The sequence below is a fragment of the Gallus gallus genome, chromosome 2 (genome assembly GCF_016699485.2).
Source record: "Gallus gallus isolate bGalGal1 chromosome 2, bGalGal1.mat.broiler.GRCg7b, whole genome shotgun sequence".
Classification (NCBI taxonomy): domain Eukaryota; kingdom Metazoa; phylum Chordata; class Aves; order Galliformes; family Phasianidae; genus Gallus; species Gallus gallus.
In genome coordinates, this window is record NC_052533.1 from 50,733,727 (window position 1) to 50,753,105 (window position 19,379).

At 40.2% G+C, this 19,379-nt stretch overlaps 1 protein-coding gene across 6 annotated transcripts in view; it reads right to left on the reverse strand.

Moving 5' to 3' along the window:
- The window catches only part of GLI3 (GLI family zinc finger 3), a 211,790-nt gene that overhangs the window by 31,729 nt on the left and 160,682 nt on the right, over nucleotides 1–19,379 (reverse strand). For 4 of the 6 annotated variants that reach the window (NM_001271903.3, XM_015281558.4, NM_001398310.1 and 1 more), the window contains 3 exons: nucleotides 11,552–11,768; nucleotides 10,028–10,144; nucleotides 8,648–8,788 (listed from right to left, as the gene is read on the reverse strand). In NM_001271903.3, the coding sequence (NP_001258832.2) occupies nucleotides 8,648–8,788; nucleotides 10,028–10,144; nucleotides 11,552–11,768 (475 nt within the window). The remainder of the gene's footprint in view (nucleotides 1–8,647; nucleotides 8,789–10,027; nucleotides 10,145–11,551; nucleotides 11,769–19,379) is intronic. The other 2 variants (NM_001398311.1, XM_046923906.1) reach the window with 1 other exon arrangement.

Here is a 19,379-nt window from a genome sequence, read left to right on the forward strand (position 1 = left end):
GTCTATACTCATACAGCAAAAAGGAAGTGCTATTTAAATTGCATGCCAGAGTATAGCAATCCCTTTCAGGGACACCAATTCAGAGACAATGACTCTGCCAACTCACATGAACAGCAGCCATAGCAGCAGCAGACTAACAACAAGTTTTACTAATGCTGTGAAAGAAACACTAATTATAGAGGAATTAAAATAAAAAATGATTATATTTCTCTCTCTAAATCCCCTTTTAATACTTCACAGATTAGGGTGGATTTATTTTTTTGTAAACCTTTCTCTATCAAAAAAAAAAAAAAAAAAAAAAAAAAAATCCCCACTTTATTTTTTGTCATCTCCTCTGTGATTCATCGAAAGCCAGACTCTAGGAAGGGGAACTGCTGATGCAGGAGTGCTTAAGAGGACCTGAGCCAAAGCACAGCTGGCCTTCAGGTCAAGCCCAGAGTGAGTGAGATCTCTTCAGAAGGCAGCAGCGCTGGCTTTTAACACTGCTGGAAGGCAGAGGGCATTCTGGTGGCTGGTGTGGAGCAGAGATGTGCTGGCCCCAGGGGCTGCTGATGCTCCATGGAACACAGAGAGAACAGCATGAGGTCGGTCTGTGGTTACTTAACCTTAAAACCCCTTTGATAGATGGTTAAAGACATGCTGCAAGAGAACAAGAATGTGTTAGTTACCCAGGTGGAAACCAAGAGAGAATGTGTAGGCACTTTGGGGCAGAGAGATTGGCTTACTAGTTTTTGAATGGCAGGTAACGAATTGCTGGCCCAAAACGATGCTACCATTATGGTGTATTTTAAAGCTACAGGTTGAGCTACCTATATCCCAGCACAATAACATGGCACAACTTGGCCTTAAACAGGCAGCAAGGAAATTTTGAAATCTAACTCTAAACATTCACTCCAAACTTCTGGACAGATATTTCTCACAATTATTTGCTTCTCTTCTATATTCTCTCCTCCTCCTTCCTCCTTCAGAGCTACAAAGATCAAATGCACTGAGGGGATACACGAGCTGAAGAAAAACTTTGCACAGCATTTGCTTGCTTCCAAAGCAGCTGCCTTCCTCTTCCACACTGTCCCAGCCTTCAGTGCAAGCCCTGGGCTTGTGCTACTTGAAGAATGATTCCTTCTGTGCACAGCACTGCTTCCCCAAATATGGGGTAGGGTCCAGACCCCATTAAATGAAAAATAAAATAAGATGAAATAGAATAAAATCACCATCAAATAAACATTACTGTTGTACATAAAACACTTCCTTTTTTCAGGAAAAAAAAAATTACTATAGTGTATTTCATGTTCCTATCTATTCCTTACTCATTTCAATTTAAAGGAAACATTTCTGAACCTTTCAGGGCATTTGCTGCCATAATCAGGTGCAATGAGACTCTGAAGGGGCAGAAGAATCTCCGCTACTACACTAGAACCAAAACCATAGTGGAAATGCAGCAAAAACAGTCTCTGCAGAATAAAATAAATAATAAATCCCTGTACATCTTCACAGACACATGCCAGCTGGGGTGTTTAACTACTAACATTTGAGATGGCAAAAGGCCTTGTTTCATAGGACTGGCACCTCACCTGTGCCATTGAGTTGCAAGCTCATCTGCAGCTCAGGGAGCTGGAGCAGAGCATGGCTCCCTCCATTCATTTATGGTTCTGCCACTGCAAACCAGGTGAACTTCTCTCATCGAAAGTAGCTTTTTTCTGTATTGCAGTTGGATCCCTTTTAATGCAGAAAAGTGAGGCTCTCACAGTTCTTTCCTGCCACCTCTCCTATGAGAGAGGAGCTGAGGAAGAAGCCATAGATCAGTAAGGGAGAACAGGGAGGGGGACTTCCTTTTCATCTTTATCAATGACATTGACGATGGAATTGCTGGCACCCTCAGCAAGTTTGCTGATGACACCAAGCTGAGTAGTGCGGTTGACATGGAGGAAGGAAGGGATGCCATTCAGAGGGACCTTGGCAGACTTGAAAAGTGGGCCCTGGTGAACCTAATGAGGTTCAACACAGCGAAATGCAAGGTTTTGCACTTGGGCCGGAGGAACCCCAGGCATCTATACAGACCAGAAGGAGCAGTCCTTGAGAGCAGCTCTGCAGAGAAGGACCTGGGGGTCCTGATGGATGACAAACTTAACATGAGCCAGCAGTGTGCTCTTGCAGCTCAGAAAGCAAATGGTATCCTGGGCTCCATCATGAGAGGGGTGGCCAGCAGGGACAGGGAGGTGATTGTCCCTCTCTACTCTGCTCTTGTGAGGTCCCCATCTAGAGTACTGTGTCCAGGTATGGAGCTGTTGGAGAGGGTCCAGAGAGGGCCACAAAGATGATCAGGGGGCTGGAGCACCTCCCCTACGAGGACAGGCTGAGGGAACTGGGCTTATTCAGCCTGGAGAAGAGAAGGCTGCAGGGGTGACCTCATTGCAGCCTTTCAGTACCTGAAGGGAGCCTATAAACAGGAAGGGAGTAAACTCTTTGAAAGGGTAGATAACAGCAGGGCAAGGGGGAACGGTTTTAAGTTGAAAGAGGGAAGGTTTAGGTTGGATGTTAGGGGGAAGTTCTTTACCAGGAGAGTGGTGAGGTGCTAGAATGGGCTGCCCAGAGAGGCTGTGGATGCCCTGTCCCTGGAGGTGTTCAAGGCCAGGTTGGATGGAGCCCTGGGCAACCTGGTCTAGTAAATGGGGAGGTTGGTGGCCCTGCCTGGCAGGGAGGTTGGAGATTCATGATCCTTGAGGTCCCTTTCAACCCAGGCCATTCCGCGTTTCTGTGATTCTGTGATTCTGTGTGACTTTCAAAAGCCTACTGACTGCAGGTGTTCCTGTTTCTGGGCGTCCAAAATGAACTGTTCCAAAAGCTTCTGGTCCTTCAGAGAGCAGGGTGCTCCTCAACTCCTGATCAGATCTGTTCTTCAGTTTTGTGGTACACTGCATTGATCAAGGCACCCCCAATCATTACAGGTGCTACAGAACCTGAACTGAGGTAGCCTGTGGGCACAGCCTATGTTTTACAGAGGTCTCCATGGATCACTGCCCAACTTCTGTCTGCTAAGTCTGAACCCACTCTTTTCTACAGGAAAGGAGGGCAAAAATCTTCAGAAACTCAGCTTGGGGGACCTGGAGGAGCATTATAGTGACTGCTCCAGAGATTGCCAGGGAGTGCTTCACTCAACAGGGCTGGACAACAGGCAGAAAGACTTCAGCAAATGGAATTGCGATCGTAAGCCATCACTGTCAGTTTAGGGCTTTTTGATCTCATCTAATCAAATGTAAGAACAATAAGAATTTTATTGCTGCACAATTAAGGAGAAAATGTTAACAACAACAAAAAAAAAACAGCTCTACAGTTCTTCAAGCATGTTTTTGAATTAAAAAAAAAATAATTATCAACTCTACACAGCAAGGGGGATGAGAAAATAGGCAGCACTGCGTTTTTCTGATTGCCATTGTATTAATATTTAACAATAACCTCAGTCATTTCCTTGAAGGATGATTTCCTTAAACAAACTTTTATCTTTAGTGTCTAACCCTTCTGCAATACTTTATTCTTACCCTTATTTCTGGGGGGAAAAAAAAAGGCAAACTGCAACAAAAAGCAGATTTATAAAAATATACAATATCTTATTAGCTTCTGGGTGCTCAAATGCATTTATCACATATTTAAAACAAACTTGAGCTCAGCTAAACCCAATTATAATATCTTGCTGGGCAGAGAAATTAATTAAACAGCTGAATGATAAAGACCCCAGAAGCAAACTGAAGCTTTAAAATAAATAAGATTTTTTTTTAAAATAAGAAGAAGGGAAAGAAAGGAATCTTCAGCACACACACTCAAATGGTAATGTGAGCAATCTTTTCAGGAGCGCAAGGCACTGTAAATAAGACTACCTGGCAGGAGTCCATAGAAGCAGCTCTAATGCTGCTCTCTGACTTTGTGATTTGCTAATGTGAAACACACGCACCCCTTTTGCACCAAGTTCAAATAACCCTGGGATCCCAGCTGTGAAGCTCAGCGACTGAACCAGAACAAGGGCAGAAGTTGTCAAGATTTAAGAGCTTTCAGCAAAACCCTTCAATTGCAGCCAGTACCCTATTCCATAGAAGGATATCAATTATAGATAGTGACTTGCTTTAGCAGGGCAGTCAGTACTGTCAGACACTAGATAGACAACCATGAAGAATCATGAATCTTTCTATTAACTGTAAGAGGTGGAAAAAAAAAAAAAAAAAAGGCTGGATGGGTGCTATAAATAAGGCAGAGAATGTGAACGGTTTAACACCTTGCCTTTTGGTGTATGTATCATGAAAATTTAACCACACTGAATTCTAAGTGGCACATATCACTTGAAAATAAGAGCTCCTGAATCAAAATCATTACAGCGTCAAAACCTTCTTGGTGGGTCAATAACGATTCTCTTATGTAGTTTTTAGGTATTTATGCATAGCAGCTCAGGTTCTGTTCATAAATTCAGTCAGGAAACATTGTCTCGTGGGACCTAAATGTACTTCTGCTAAGCACCCACATTTTACATTAATAACAGCAGGACTTCACTACAGAAAGTAAAGCAGAAAAACACCACTGTATACTGACCATTTTGCCCATAACCACAATTTCTGATATAAAGCTGTACTACATATCCAGTCACAGATATGTTTGTACTTATTGTTTCACTTATGCTATATTACACACCGCTATGTAATGCAGACATTGCCAGGATCTGATTGACCTACTCTTGATTTCAGATTAAACCATAGCCCACCATTTCCAAAAGGGTAATAATGTTATTCTCACCAGAAAGACTGGAACATACATGAGCAATCCCATCTTTACCTCTTTCCAAATGTAAATGTATGTATATACACCCTGTACATTATGGGAGCAATGATACCTACAATGTGAGCTGCATTCATTGCATATTGTGGAAAAGCTTTTCTGAGTTCCACTCCAGAAGGATTCTAGTGAGAGGAGAATTTATGCTCATGTACCCAATCCTTCAACAAATAAAACATCAGCCTTCCATATTTTTCATAAACACTGCAGTTGTTCTAAAATTTCAATGCTTTGGGATGCAAAGCTTGGGTCACAAGTCTGTTCTAGGCCAGTGGAGGTTCTGAGTCTGATTCCTTATTAACACACATGGATATAACAGTAGCTTCATTCCCCCTCCCAAAAGGGGGGAGGAATATTTATAATAAGACTTACAGTTAGCCCATGCAGATTCTGAAAATTCAGCCTTATCAGGATGTACAGGAATGCTTTAAAGGTCTTTTTCTGGAACTCTGTATTTTACAGATTTTCCTTTTGCCAGCCAAATTTCCAAAGTTCAGGAAACTGGCATGGAGAGCTACAGCTGAGCTGTACAGGTGAAAAGATGTTCTGTATGCTTCCAAGTCAAATGTACAAATTTTGAAATGGGTGACAGGAAAGGGTTTTCTTGCAATCCTCTGAAAACGCCTACATAGCTGACTCTGTCTCACCAGAAGTTCGCTTGACTACCACTCATCCAGCAGGTGCACGCACACAACAAGACATAGTTTGCTCTTGCTTGTAGGTACCCACTCAACTTCCATAGCTCTTAGCTCATGCTGGTCACCTTCCTTGAGTGTCAGGGAATACAGGGATGCTGGCATACGTTACCTGAATGAGCCTTGCCAGGACAATTTAAGCTACTATTGCTTTCACCTATGCCAGCTTCCCCTGTCTAGGTGTTTACTACCCTACAGCAGAATCAACACAAACAGGATGGTTACCCATGCTTCTGATGTCCCAGGTGACAGACTAGAATCTCATTTCAAATACCACTTCAATCCTGGCTGGAGCATCTGATACTCTGTGAGCCTGCCAGTGTGTTGGGAAGCACCTGCAGAGTGGCAGTGCATGCAGCCAGCACAGGCAACCCCTACAACATATGAAGGTTGATATCTGTTATACTGCAAAGCCCTCAACCCGCTGAGAAGCATAGCACGATTGCTACATGCCTACACATATACAAGCTAGCTTGGGGACCCACAGATAGTACTGAGGAGCCTCACACACAAGTTACTGATTTCACATGGTTAATGTAATCCCAGGGCCACTCCTTCCCTTGTGTCTCAGCAGCACCTAGCACCACAATACTCTGGGCCTGACAAGGCCTCCAGCTGTTAGTGCAGTGTAAATATTGCTGAGAAAGGATATACCCACACTACAGACACAATCTCTGTCTGGGCCTGACACAGGTATACATGCACACATCATGTCAGAAGCTCAGTGCAATGATGCTAGGGAAAGTGTAGCCACTGTTATTCATATGTGTTTGGATTCACCCATAAATATTTGGGTACAAGGTCACAGACCACAGCAATGGAAAGATATTCAAGGATAGAACTGGTACATGGGAATTTAAGGCTTTCTTCTGGAGTTGCACATCTAAAAGCCAAGTGAAGCCCTACTGAGATCTGGACTTCACTCCCCACATTGCTACAGGCCTCAATCAGGGGACTGTGGCAATCAAAGGCAGACAAAATGTGAGGGAGACGGTGCAGAACCAGCCTTTCACACAGAGCTAGATGACTCAAGCCCTTTTGCAATTCTGGACAGAAATAACTCACTCAGGTTCACGCAGCAGGCCTCTGCCAGAGCAGCAAAAGAATCACAAAGCAGCGCCCCATCACTTAGTCACTCTGACTCTTACCGTGTGATTTGAGCTACTTGAATGTGATGGTTGCTGTGAGGATGATGATTTTATTGTCTTCAGGGTTTCAAGTTGGGACTTGTACCTCATAATCTTAAAGTGCCATCATAACATATCCAAATCCTGAGCACTGACAAAAAGAACTCCTTGTACCACAGAAACGTATTTTATCTACCTGTTCTTACAGCTAAAGAAACCCATTTCAGATGTTGCCATCACTCAAAAATGTAAGAAATACACTTTTTTTCAGAAGTCTTGCTGTTGACCTTTATAAGACAGTTAGATTTGCACCAGAAATAACAACAAAAAAAAAGAACAATCTCATTGTCAATTTAACTCACCTGAAACATTAGCTATTAAACAACAGGTACAGTGGAATTCAATTAGATTTTATATATGCAGCTTCAAAAAATCCTCTTTCTTTTTTATATTACCAAAGGCACTTTTATTCTAAATTTCTCTTTTATTCCATATATTTTGGTGTAAATTATTTATTCGTCATCACTTGGATCATTTCTGAATATTAAGAAAGGTTTTCTAGTCACCATAAAGCTTTAGCCTCACAATTATGAGCAGATATAAAGACTGTCTGTGCAGAGCCCCAGATGATGTCAATCAGTCTGACTGCATGGAACCAATTGCAAGACAGACACTTGATCTTTTAAACGCATACAACCTTTCATATGGAATATCTTCACAAAAAGATATTACAACATTAAAAGACGCTCTTCTCACATTTCATTTTGGCCTATTAAAATGTTAGCATGCATTTTGGGCAAAAAGCGTCTAAAAATTCATTTTAAACATCATATTCTTGCCATTATTTCAGCTTGTGATTTTCTTTCATTTATTGTTATTGTTACTGTCACTACTGCTACTATTACCTACCAATAGTATAAAGTAACAATTCTTGATGATTAATTTCCAGCACCACCAGCCTGTCACACTCCATCAAGTGAAAGCTGGCACTGATTTACTGAAGTTACTTCTGCAGCATCAGTTTACCATTTTGCATAGTGTTTAGAAATACACAGTGGTTGATTTTATTTACTTATTCATTTATTTAACTTCAGGAGAAAAGTACATTTTTCAACAATCTATTTCAGTAGTATTGGCCATATTGTGCAACAGATTTTGCACAATCTCCAGAAGAATACTCAGCATTTTTCTAAAATAAATATGACTCCAACACACAAATAATTTGCTGAAGACGGCTCTCTCCACTACGTACTAGAAATTCCTTAGTCTTTTTCAGCATATTTAGATAAGTTCTACAAAATTAAAGAGATGCCCTGCTAGCTAAGTGACTGGAAATGTGTGGGGGTGTTGTACTTGGTAGGTTCCACTCTGTTTGATGGCTCATTTTTTAGCTTACAGAACTAAAAAATACTAAAAACAATTCACTTTGGCAAATGGAGAGGAAGAAAAAAGACAGATATAGCTAATATATTGCATAGCACAAATAGGACTATACAGTTTGCTTTTGCTAGAAGGACCGAACTAACTCTGTCGCCATGTATTTATCTAAATAACCCACTCCAGCTTCCACACGACAGTAAACCGATACAAAAAAAAGCCCTACAAACACTTAGGGAAGGGGGAAGAACTCCCCTCACCCATTTTTACTGTTACAATCCCTTTTGGGGAAAAAATCAAACTTGGCTAAAGGTTAATAATAATTCATGTCCAGCTTACTATTACTCAATAACTATCAAAGTCTCTAACTCAAAATAGTGTTTGCTGGCTTACAGGATCAGAGCCATTACAATCTCTATTGAAGACTTTATTGAATTTTACACTAAGCTTTAGATGACTGAACAGGTCAAGCACTGTGGCTCAGTTTTCTTTATTCTCAGAAACTCATAAACCCCACTCCAGTTTGCAGCGCTGTTAGCTAAGAAACTTGACTCAGCACAGGGTCAGAGAACCTGACCCTCATGAAAAAGGTCACGTAGTTTTAAACCCAGTTCCTGAATACCATTAACTTACATGCACTAGCTGTTCCTGTGTGTCAAACTCCCGGGAACAGCCTTCCCAATGGCAGTTCGTCTCGTAGACCACTTCAGGCTCCTGTTTGCTTTCATCTTTGTCCCCTTCCTCCTTTACCGGGGTCATACCTTCTGGCTGTTCCTGGAGAGATGAAAAAAGCAGAGGTGAGGAGAAAGGAAATTCTGAAACAGAGGAGGAGAAGTGAATTACTTCATCATTAAAAGAAAGACAGAGTGAGGGAAACAGATTATTATACCCTCAGTTCACTCTTCTCTACAAAAAACAAAAGCTCAAAACAGTACCAGTAAACCAAAACCATGTGTCAACTGTATGTGTAAAATATATATTTCTTCCTCAGAAGTATCCATTGCAGAGAATTTCTAAAAAAAATCCATTTACATGCCAGTTAAAATCAGATCATAAATGCTCAGCTTCCCTCTCTCCATACTAAAGCAGCTCTTTATTTGCACATTTGCCCTAATTATTCAGGGGCATTATGAGTGAAAAAGGCATTATTTAGCACAGTTGAATTAACTGGCATTAGTAATACAGTTGGACATAAATCACCAGTCATCCAAACTGCGTTTACGCTGTTAATCCAGTGGCAGTTTTTCACATAAATAGTCCTTTCAAAAGCAGACTGGTAATTCTCACGTTAGCCCATTCTTGCCTGTAATATGTGCATGGAAGGGGTGACTAGGGGAAGATGGTTTCTCATTTCGGTTTTTGATTCATTGCCTTTAGCTCCTCCAAGAGACTCCTTCCCAGCCTGTACTGGCTCAGACGTTGGCACAAACATTTGGTTCAGATTATGTACTCATGCTATTTCTCCATTTCCAGCCTGCTGAGGGATTTAGATGAACCTTGTTCTGTTTTCACGGATTCACTCACAAGACTGAGTCTCTGATTCTGACCTGCCTTTCATCACTGTAAATCAGGAATCACTCTGCTAAAAGCAGTGGCATCAACTAGTAAGGAAAGTGTGGCAGAAGAGACTGGAGGCCAGCACTAAGGCCTCAACGCTGCACAGTGCTAAGATCTGTCAGAAGTCAGCATGGTATAAATATTCTTGCTGAATGGCAAACTCATCCTGAATAAAGACCTGAATATCTTTGGTTCCCTTTTCCACAGAGAACAGAGGGCTGAGCACTCACTGAACTAAATGAGATGTTTCTCCCTCGGCCTACTTCCATTCTGTCCTCATCCTTTAACAAAGCAAACCCTCATTGCTCAAGTCTTATACTCTTATACTCAGTCCCTTGCTACCACGAGCTCATGTGTGTGCATGAGATGAAGGCAGGAGGGCTAAAACATGGCGAAGATGTGTTTTCCCTCCAGCAGTGAGAAAAAAGGCTTATAACTGAGAGCAGAAGGCTGTACCTGTACGCTTCCCGCACCCGGGCTGGGGAGGTCCTCATCCGGCTTTATCTTGGAGCGCTTGTTGTGCATTGGATCCCCAGTGCTGCTCACTGCAGACTCACTTGTGGGTTTGTTCTGCTGCAGACAGTTTTTTTTTCCCCCCAAAAAAGACAAAATTAGACTGTGATAAATATGCAGCTCCCAACTGAAACATGCAGCAGCTACTCAGCAACTGTATATGGAGAATCTACACTGTTAAATATATAGGATATGCAATCGGATTGTGCTTCAATTACATACCATTAACTTGTGGAACCTTGTAACGGAGAAGGAAAGGAACAGGAAGGCGAGAATCTGATGCTATTCCTTTTTACAAACTAATGCTGTTTTTGTCAGGCCAGAGAGGAGTAGGAAGAACCTGAATTTCCATGTAATGATGACTTCAGAAGGGCAACTTTGCAAAGCCAAATTGCTATGCACCAGTTTGAATAAACAGGAAAAAAAAGATTTATTTGTTACACTTGGAGGAAAAGTTTTCCCACTTCATGTCTATGTGATCTCAGCTCTTTTAGTGCGTTTCCCATTATAACATTATAATAGTGGATAGGGAGAAAAGATGAACACTAATGTGAGAGTCTCAACTGAAAAATCCTAGATGAAGTCCTGGATTCTCCGAAGTCAGCAGCAAAGCTACCACTGACATAAACAGGCCAGAATCTTGTTTTTCTTCTCGCTGTGCTGGGTAGAACATTGTTATCTACACCTGCAAATGGATCCTTGTAGGAATCCAGAGATGTTTTAGAGATAACTTGAGCTGCACAGCCCCCACAGAAAATTAGTACGCTGCCTACAGCAGTATATTCTGCATCTACATTTGTAAAACCTAGCCAAAAGATAGACTCCCAGACTGATAAATAACCTATCCCAGGTCATCTAGAAACAAACAATAGTTTGTTAATAAATTGAGTTAATAAAAGGTGAAACAGGAACTGTGCACATCATTGGCTTGATCCCCTGCTGCACATCTCCAGCTTTTCAGTATATAACTTTGCTATTGAAATGATTAATTCTAACTCACCACGTTCAATTTTGCATAAATCAGTGCATCAAACCTCTGCACAATCCTTGAGCAGCTCACACCTGTTAAGGACAGTAAAATACAGCTCTGTCTCAAAGTATGCTAGTCAACTTGATTTGGATGTGAAGATGCTAGGTTTTAAAATGTTAAGTGCTCCTACGTGTTTTTCCTGTTCTTTGCTCCCCACCTGTAGTAATTTGTCCAATCCAGGAAAGACAGGTTGGGATAAGGAGCTGCTGCAGCACACTGAAATACATGAGGACTAACAAGCATGCTACCAAAGAGAAACACTGCATCTAAGCCCATGATTTATAATAATGGGACTGCAAATGCTATAGCTGCAAGAAAACTGCTATCAAAGGGTCTTGGTGACAGTGGTGATTAATTGCCAACAAGACAAAGTGATTTGTTTCATTTTTTCATTTTTAAATTAGCTGGGTGCAAACGTTTCTTTCATTGTCTCTCACCTGTGTGGACTCAGAAGGTCCAGAGCTGACCTGGACAGGGTTCAGGACACTGGGGATGCCAGGGATAGGTCTCTGGGTAGGAAAAGTTGGAGCAGGATGGATGAGAGGAGGGCTGTGTCCAAAGGCAGAACCCAGGGTTTGCTGACGACTTATAATTTGCTGATGCATTTGCTGGAGGGATACCGGTGTAGGAGGGTATGTGAAACTCAGAGCAGGGCTGAATTTGGGAGAAAAAGGAGGGAAGAGGGAGGAAAATGATGAGGGTCATTACAGTATGGCACTGCACAGATTAAACCCTTAAAATCATGCCCCAAAGGATGATAAATCCTGCTTTTAAACCCAGAGTTGGTCTGGATTTACTAGTGAGTGCAAAAGCGATACCTTAACAAAACACAACAATTTTTCCTAACATTTACCACAAAACAAAAGAAAGTTGACAGAAATAAAATTCAGAAAAACTGAAATAAAAGGCAAGCAGTTCAATAACAGCTATTTATTGCAATAACAAACTTTATATAAAGAAAAAGAATGGGTGTCTATATGCTTTATAGTACTTTTATTGATAATGCAGTTCCCCTACGTTCATCTGTATGAAGCAGTTCCTTTAATCTTGGCTTATGTTACACTCTTTCATATGTCTCTAGATCTTATTACAAGAGGAGAGAAAATCAATTGGTTAAATGTGTTCTGAACACCATGCTTGTCATATCACTCATTTGTTTGCAAAGATGGAAAGCTCAGTTCATCCAAAATGTCACCTAAAGAATTTCCATCAGTGCCGTTTGGTTACAGAAACTGATGGATTAACCTTTCCCCTCTGCAACTGGTGATCAATGACTTTCAATGTAGAAATATTCCAATGGGAAAGCACTTCTTCCAGTTTAACAACATTAAATGTCTATTAAAGCCCATTATGCATGTTAATACCTGTCATCACTTCATTACTTCACCGTTCTTCCCAGACTACAGTGACTTTGGAGGAAATTACACTGCCATCTAAGGACCTATTCTGTGGGTAGTGCCAAAACATTCTTTGTGTCATACTTGAAGAATAAACAGCATGGGGCTAAATCTTCAAACACAAATACGAAATTCTCCTGTAAACATCTGCCAATAACATATTTTTGTAACAGAAAGAAAGAGGAAGAAAAAGTGTATACATTGATAATTTTTCTTTAAAAAATATCAGTTCAAAAGACCTCTACAAATTTAAAACATTAGATCTTAAAAGAAAGGGATGTAGCATAATACCTTTTAAGAATCAAGGCTTCTAATGTCAAAAGGGTGGATTTAATCCAAATTTACAGTCTGGGGTCTTAATTGCTGTTACACTTAAGTGCATTAACTGAAAATACTGTGATACAAAAAGAGTTAAAATCATTTCAACCTTTTTAAGTAATAATTCTAAAGAAATTCTGCGTTCATTAATCTGACTATACATTCTGTCTGTTTGACTACAATCTTTAAAGAGACAGATTCAGTGTGATTACATTACTATTATTCCTGATGAGAACTCTGTATTACAAGAGTTTGCCCATTTAGGACAGAATATTATTAAGAATACCCCGAGAGAATTTTACTGGTCTTTGAGGAACTTTCTTTTCATTTTGCATTGTATTCTTTTTAATAAAAGGAAGCAGAAATGGAGTGAAAACAGTAATTGTTCACAGCAAGAGTTAGGGAGAAATCAGTAATAATATTCAGTTATTGCAGCTCTATAGTCCCTGCTAGTGTTTCTGTAAGCAACCATGAATGATTACAGCACGACTTAGCTAAGGTAGCTACTATGGATGATTGATAGGACATTAATCAAAAGATGCATATCAGCCTCAGAATTTGTTCACAAGCTTTCTTCTAATAGCTGATTTCATGTTCACTGAGCTCTATGCCAGTTTGTTCAATTTATTCTTCAGTGTACAAGCCATTCATCAAAGAACACAATGATTTAACATCCCCTTTCCTTTTTAGTGTACAAACATTACTAAGTGTAACTACTCTAGTCTGTTCATTAAAAAACATACAATTACAATGTCATACATGATGCTGAAACAACGTCTCCTTACTATATCCCTGCTACAATCCTATGTATTATTCTAAACTAATCTCTTATACTTCAAACACATTAACATCAACAAATACAACATAAAGTATTTTGTTTCTCTGCGAGCAGTTAGAAACTAGGACATTTTCAACCCTTAGCTGAATCAGTTTAAAAGAAAAAAAAAAGCGGATTGTGATCTTTGGGAGCTTCAAGTACACAACGCCATTGGAAACTAGGTTTTCTTTTTTCTTTTTTGTATTATTTCCTTTCCAGATGTCTAGGAATGTCCAGCAAAACCTAGCTTTGCAATTCTTGGTTGGTGATATTCTTCAGATCCTACATGTTAAAAAGACAAACTCAGAACTGATCTACAAGACATGACTGACTTAAGCCCTCAGCTCAGAGATGTAGCTCCTACCTATCACTGTGCTGTGACTACAGATATGGAAGTTTTTGAATCTAACATTAATTTTTGAACCTATGCAGAGTACAAGAGATCCTTCCCAAACAGTTCAGGAGGGGCAGGAAGAAACTGCTATGAACAGAATATATTTTTCGCTCAGTAGGAGGGCTGTCCAAGTGTCAGTGACAATGAAAGCTGGATGGTGAAAAGGAATCTCTAGCTGTGAGTAGAAGATTGCAGGAGCCCCACAATGTATACATACAAGTTGTACTTATTGCAGCTGAAATAAATGTACTGGAGTTTGGCAATATTTTCTACTCCATCCTTCCAGAGGTCAGAGAAGTCTCCTGTGCTAATGAGTTACTTCTAGTGTCATCCCCAGCTTTGCATTCTCTACTCCACACAGAGCAACACAAAAAGTGCTGATGCCTCAAATGGCAAAATAGTTTTTTAACTAAAGGACAAAAACAGTGCTGCTTTAACAAATACAGAAGCCAGTTTCACTGGCCTGAAGTACCTTGCAGGCCTTACACAAATATAGTGCAAGTGCTTAAAAGTTAAGTAAGCATATTTGTTATGCCCCTGTAGATATATATATATACCATTTATGTCAAAAGGATAGATTTCACCTCATAGAGATGTCCTCTTTCTTTACATTTGCTTTAACATCACATAGAGCCTTCAGAAGTAGGGTGTCAAGGCACGCTCTGCTGACTCTTGTCCAGACATTATCTTAGCTCATGGTTCTTACTGGAAAGCAGTGACACCAGCAACAGATGCATTGAGACAGAGGTGCACAGATGTGCTGAGGAAAAGAGGAATTCTTATTTCTTCAGTATTGTTCTTTGTTGTACAGTACTCAGCACCACAGGGTTGAGACTGAGCTATGAGGATTTCCCCATGGAGCCTTGCAACCTGCACTCTATTCTCTCTAAACCTAAAACCCCTCAGACTGAAACAAAAAAATGGAGATTGCAAAGGAGCAGAAGAATAGAGTAGCAACTAGCTACGAACAGTACTCAGAAATGGCGGCAACAGTTCAAACACTGGGCTACTTCTTAAATAGCTCAGATAGCTGCCTTCAAGTAATTCCAACTATTTCTGGAAAGTCTTAGGAAAATGAGGCAAGATGACCTGTCTGGGTTTAATGTCAATCTCGGGCAAAATGCTGACACAGGACAGCTTGGCTGATTTTTCTGATCTGAAAAGATTAGAAATATCCTAAGGAACAGAAGGTATCAGGGCTTCTTTTTCCTTCCAGAAACCATTCAGGCTGCTCAACAATGAAGCTGATAACCGTGGGCTGAAATCAAAGCTTGCAACACAGCTAGCACAGAGCACTCTGTTGCAGAGATCTGGATATCTGCCCCCCTTCTGGAAGGTTTTAACATACTTTGTTCAATAAATTTATTTCTCTTGCACACAGGACATGTACAGAATCTCCTTAGCCAAGAGTCTCCTCAGGCCCCACATGGATTCCTCTGTCTTGCCCAGCAACTGCAGGCCTTCTTGTTGGCCCAAACGAGCTCATATTGGTTTCCAGACAGGAGGCCATGACCACCAACCAGGATGGGCAGTGGCCATGTTTGTTCAGAAATAGCGTACTGATATGGCACTGGTGCCACTCACTGACTGTAGTTTCAGAGACTTCAGTTTGCATCGTGTTTCGTCAATGATACCTCCAAGGGGCTACAGTTCAGACACAGGGTACTAAACATTTTTAAAATCCAGATGCCCGAGGAATGCAAGATGACTGCCTCAATCGTTCACATTTTCTTAAAAACAAGCCACTTTCAAAAAATCTTGGGTAGACAAAAATGAAAGTGAATTATGAATCTTCCATCTATCTACTGAGGAAAGACAATCTACAACTTCAGAGACTTCTGATCTGTGTTTGTTACAGACTTTTTTCTTTAACAAAGGAGAAGAGAAAAAAAGATGAATGTTTGTGAGATCACTAAAAACTACATGCAGGTTATCTTTCTAGTTGTTGAGTTTAATGGGGGGCAGAGATAGAAAAAATGTGTAATTCTTTACTTTCAATAACATTTAATATCTCATATTTCTATAATAACAGAATAGCCTAGCAGTCATTTACTTTTCCATACAGTGGGCTTCTATGCATGTCTGTCAGTCTGTCTCTTTCTATTCTCCTTCACTACAAAGTCCCAAACTCCCTTCTACCAGAGGTAAAAGCAGTTCAGTGAACTGCACTGCAATTACATGAGCACATCAAATTTTAAAGAACTGACTTCAAGAAGAAATAAAACAGACATTATAATCAAAACCAAGCTTTGTGGCTTCTCTGTGGCTGTCCTACTAACAAGGTTGCCCATTTCTGGTCATAGCTGCGCAATTTACCACAAAACAGCTGTGTATTCAAAGTCAGAAAAAGTCCTTATTTCTTATACATTGCATAAGTGTGCCTAAGCAGGTAGGCTGGCATAAAAATGCAGAGGAGATTCCAACCTTGTGAAAGTGTTAGTTTCATTATATCACAAAAGTTTCCTTTCATCAAAATCTCATCCTCACAAAAACCTGTGAAGGTATCTTCCTTGTAACATGGAACACACAGTTCTGCAAGATCTGATGCTCCTAAGTCCAACACACATGCTCACTCCATGAGGTAAAGAGCACCTTGCACTGCAAGAGGGCACATGGGATCTTTCCAACATGTGGAAAAACCTTGGAGCTCAGCATACACTGCAGTTTCTAACATTTGTTTTTGCCATCAACTGACACTAGGCAGACAGAAAGACCCAAGTCTCTCCTATATGGACTGCAGCTCATGAAGAGAGAGGTAATTCATAAGTGGACTGGCTTCACGTTGAATAAAGCTGATCATCAGGTATTAGCTGGGCTTCATCGAGTACCACCACAGCTTCTTTTAGCTCATGTTCAAGTAGTACAGATGTCACTATTTCATCATACTCTCCCTTATGAGTTGCATGAAGTCCTTGGGCAAGTAAAACTGAGAAACCAGGGTGCAGAAATTCACCAGTAAATGTAGCATGAATGATTGGACTCATGGAATTGAAAGGAGTTTTCAACCTTTTCAGGCCAGGAATTCATCTTTAGCTTTTGATACAGATTTACAAAGTCTTTATTGCTTAGGAATGCTCATACGGGAAGACAAACGTCCTCCCAACAGCGTATCTACCCTATTTTTCAGGAAAGCTACTCTTAAGCGCTGCTGAAATGAAACAAAAATCAGAAAGTGCTGTAGAGTTGCCCTGAGTCCAGGGTCTACAGGCACAGCATCTATTGCTGAACTATGTCACTATCCAAGTCATAATTAAGTTAACAGTGATAGTTTACACATGTTCAGTTGTTCGTTTTTCAAAGGAGTAATGTAAGAAATAGCTTCACTCATCCCACAGTAAACTGACATGTAGGAGCCACTGCATACACTGGGGGACGTACATAAAAAGTGGCCAGGAGTTGAACCGAGGATGGTAAGTGGCAGTGTATAAGCTGATTTCAAACACCAACACTGAGGCGTTTATTCTGATAGAACTATGTATATCCATTGATATGCAGCCAGGAACATTGAATAGTCAGATGTGAAAAGCTGTAGATGGTCAGCAGGACAGTCTCATACTCTGACTCCAAAAGAGACATGGAATAAAGCAAGCCAATGAGCCCTTCATGGAATTGGATGAGAAGAAGCCAGGAATATCATGTAATAAAACTGTCTCCTGTTGTTTGAGTTTGTGGAAACAGGAACTTGTGTAAGTTCTTTGTAAACAAACTGGAGCAAGTAAGAATAAGTTTCCAAATCTGTCATCCACTTCTCCTTCTGATGGAAACAGCCTGCAAAACTGAATATTGACAAATTGCTCAGGTCACTGGAGAGACAATGCACTCAGGAAACTTGTAGCCCAGAAAAGAGTCATGAAATTCTCACTGCTTGAAATATCTTAGAGGTAAAACAAAAACCAAATGGTATTACAGGAAGGGGGAATTTAAAAATGCACTTCTGATTGAATCCTTTTACCTACAATAAATGTAACATTTGTTAGTACTAAGAAGATTTTTTGTTTTAAGTTGTCTTCTTTTCCCCCAGCTTTCTAACTGGCAGCAGTCATAGATAACACAAACAACTGATCAGTTGTTTTAATGGCCTGTCACTTAAGTACAGGGGAAAACAATGTGAAGCCGTCACTATGAAACCAGACATACAGTATGATTCTAAAGGCAGGTCTGAGACTTGAAATCCACATTTTTCAAAATGAGGTTTCATGAATATCCCTCTCCATTTGTAATATTGACACATTTTACTAAAAATCACTAACTTCGAAACAAGTCATCTAACTGAATTTGTAGAGATGCATCTAATAAAGTTATACTATATTTTCAGTTTTCATCAGATAATAGCCATCATCTTAAAATTGTGTTTAATTCACACACATCATTGCCTCTTTTTTCATTTTTCCACTACCAATTTAAATTAACAGTCTGTGGTTGCACTATCCCTTCAGCTTACTGTATTATCTATTCTGTTTTATCTGCTAGGCTAGGTGAAATTTTTCTTCATGAATACATTGCCGTATGCTGGAGTAAAATGGAATGGTTTCAGAGAGCAACAGAACTACAAGGATTAACCTTATATACTTGGACAGCATTGACAGCTTCGTTTTTCTCACTGCGCTACTCCTGTTCAGAAATCCTTAGTAACCTTAATTGGACTTTGTATTAATAGCATCTTGCGTAATTCATCTGTGTTCCCTCCATGCAAGCTCATGACATTTCTGGAAAACCTATTTCACAATCAAATTCATGGCTAAGCTTTTTGTTTGTTTCTAAAGACAATATCATTAATTACTTGTAAAGTGCTAGTTAACACTTTTTAGGGTCTGCAAATGAAGTGAGCTCTGTGTTAAACCCCAGCATGTTTCTTAGCTCTAGAACTTTCCCAGAATTAATACTGCACTGGGTTCAATGCTTTGTCTAAAGACTTTAAGCTCTGGTAATACCAAATCAATCTGGAACAAGTTGCTTCAAACTGATTTTTAATTACAAGATCTATGGGTTATACCCATCTCTGCACATACACATGAACATGATCATACTTGTATATATGTGTCTGTATATGTAAATGTGTATGCAGCATGCACCTATATATACAACTTTTATTCATTTTGTTTGACTTTTCAGATTATATGCTTTCTGAAGGCAGAGATCTTGCCGTTCTGTGTTATGTGTGTGTGGGGTGAAAAATATCTACAACTTTCCAATGCAAAATGCAGGTGATCTCCAGATTAAGCTCCCTGAACATCACCATCCTGCAATCTGTATGCACTTTCTATAGGAGGCCAGCTGCAGAATTCCGATTCAGCTGAACAAGAATTAGGTGCAACGTTCCATTACACTGAAGAATTTCA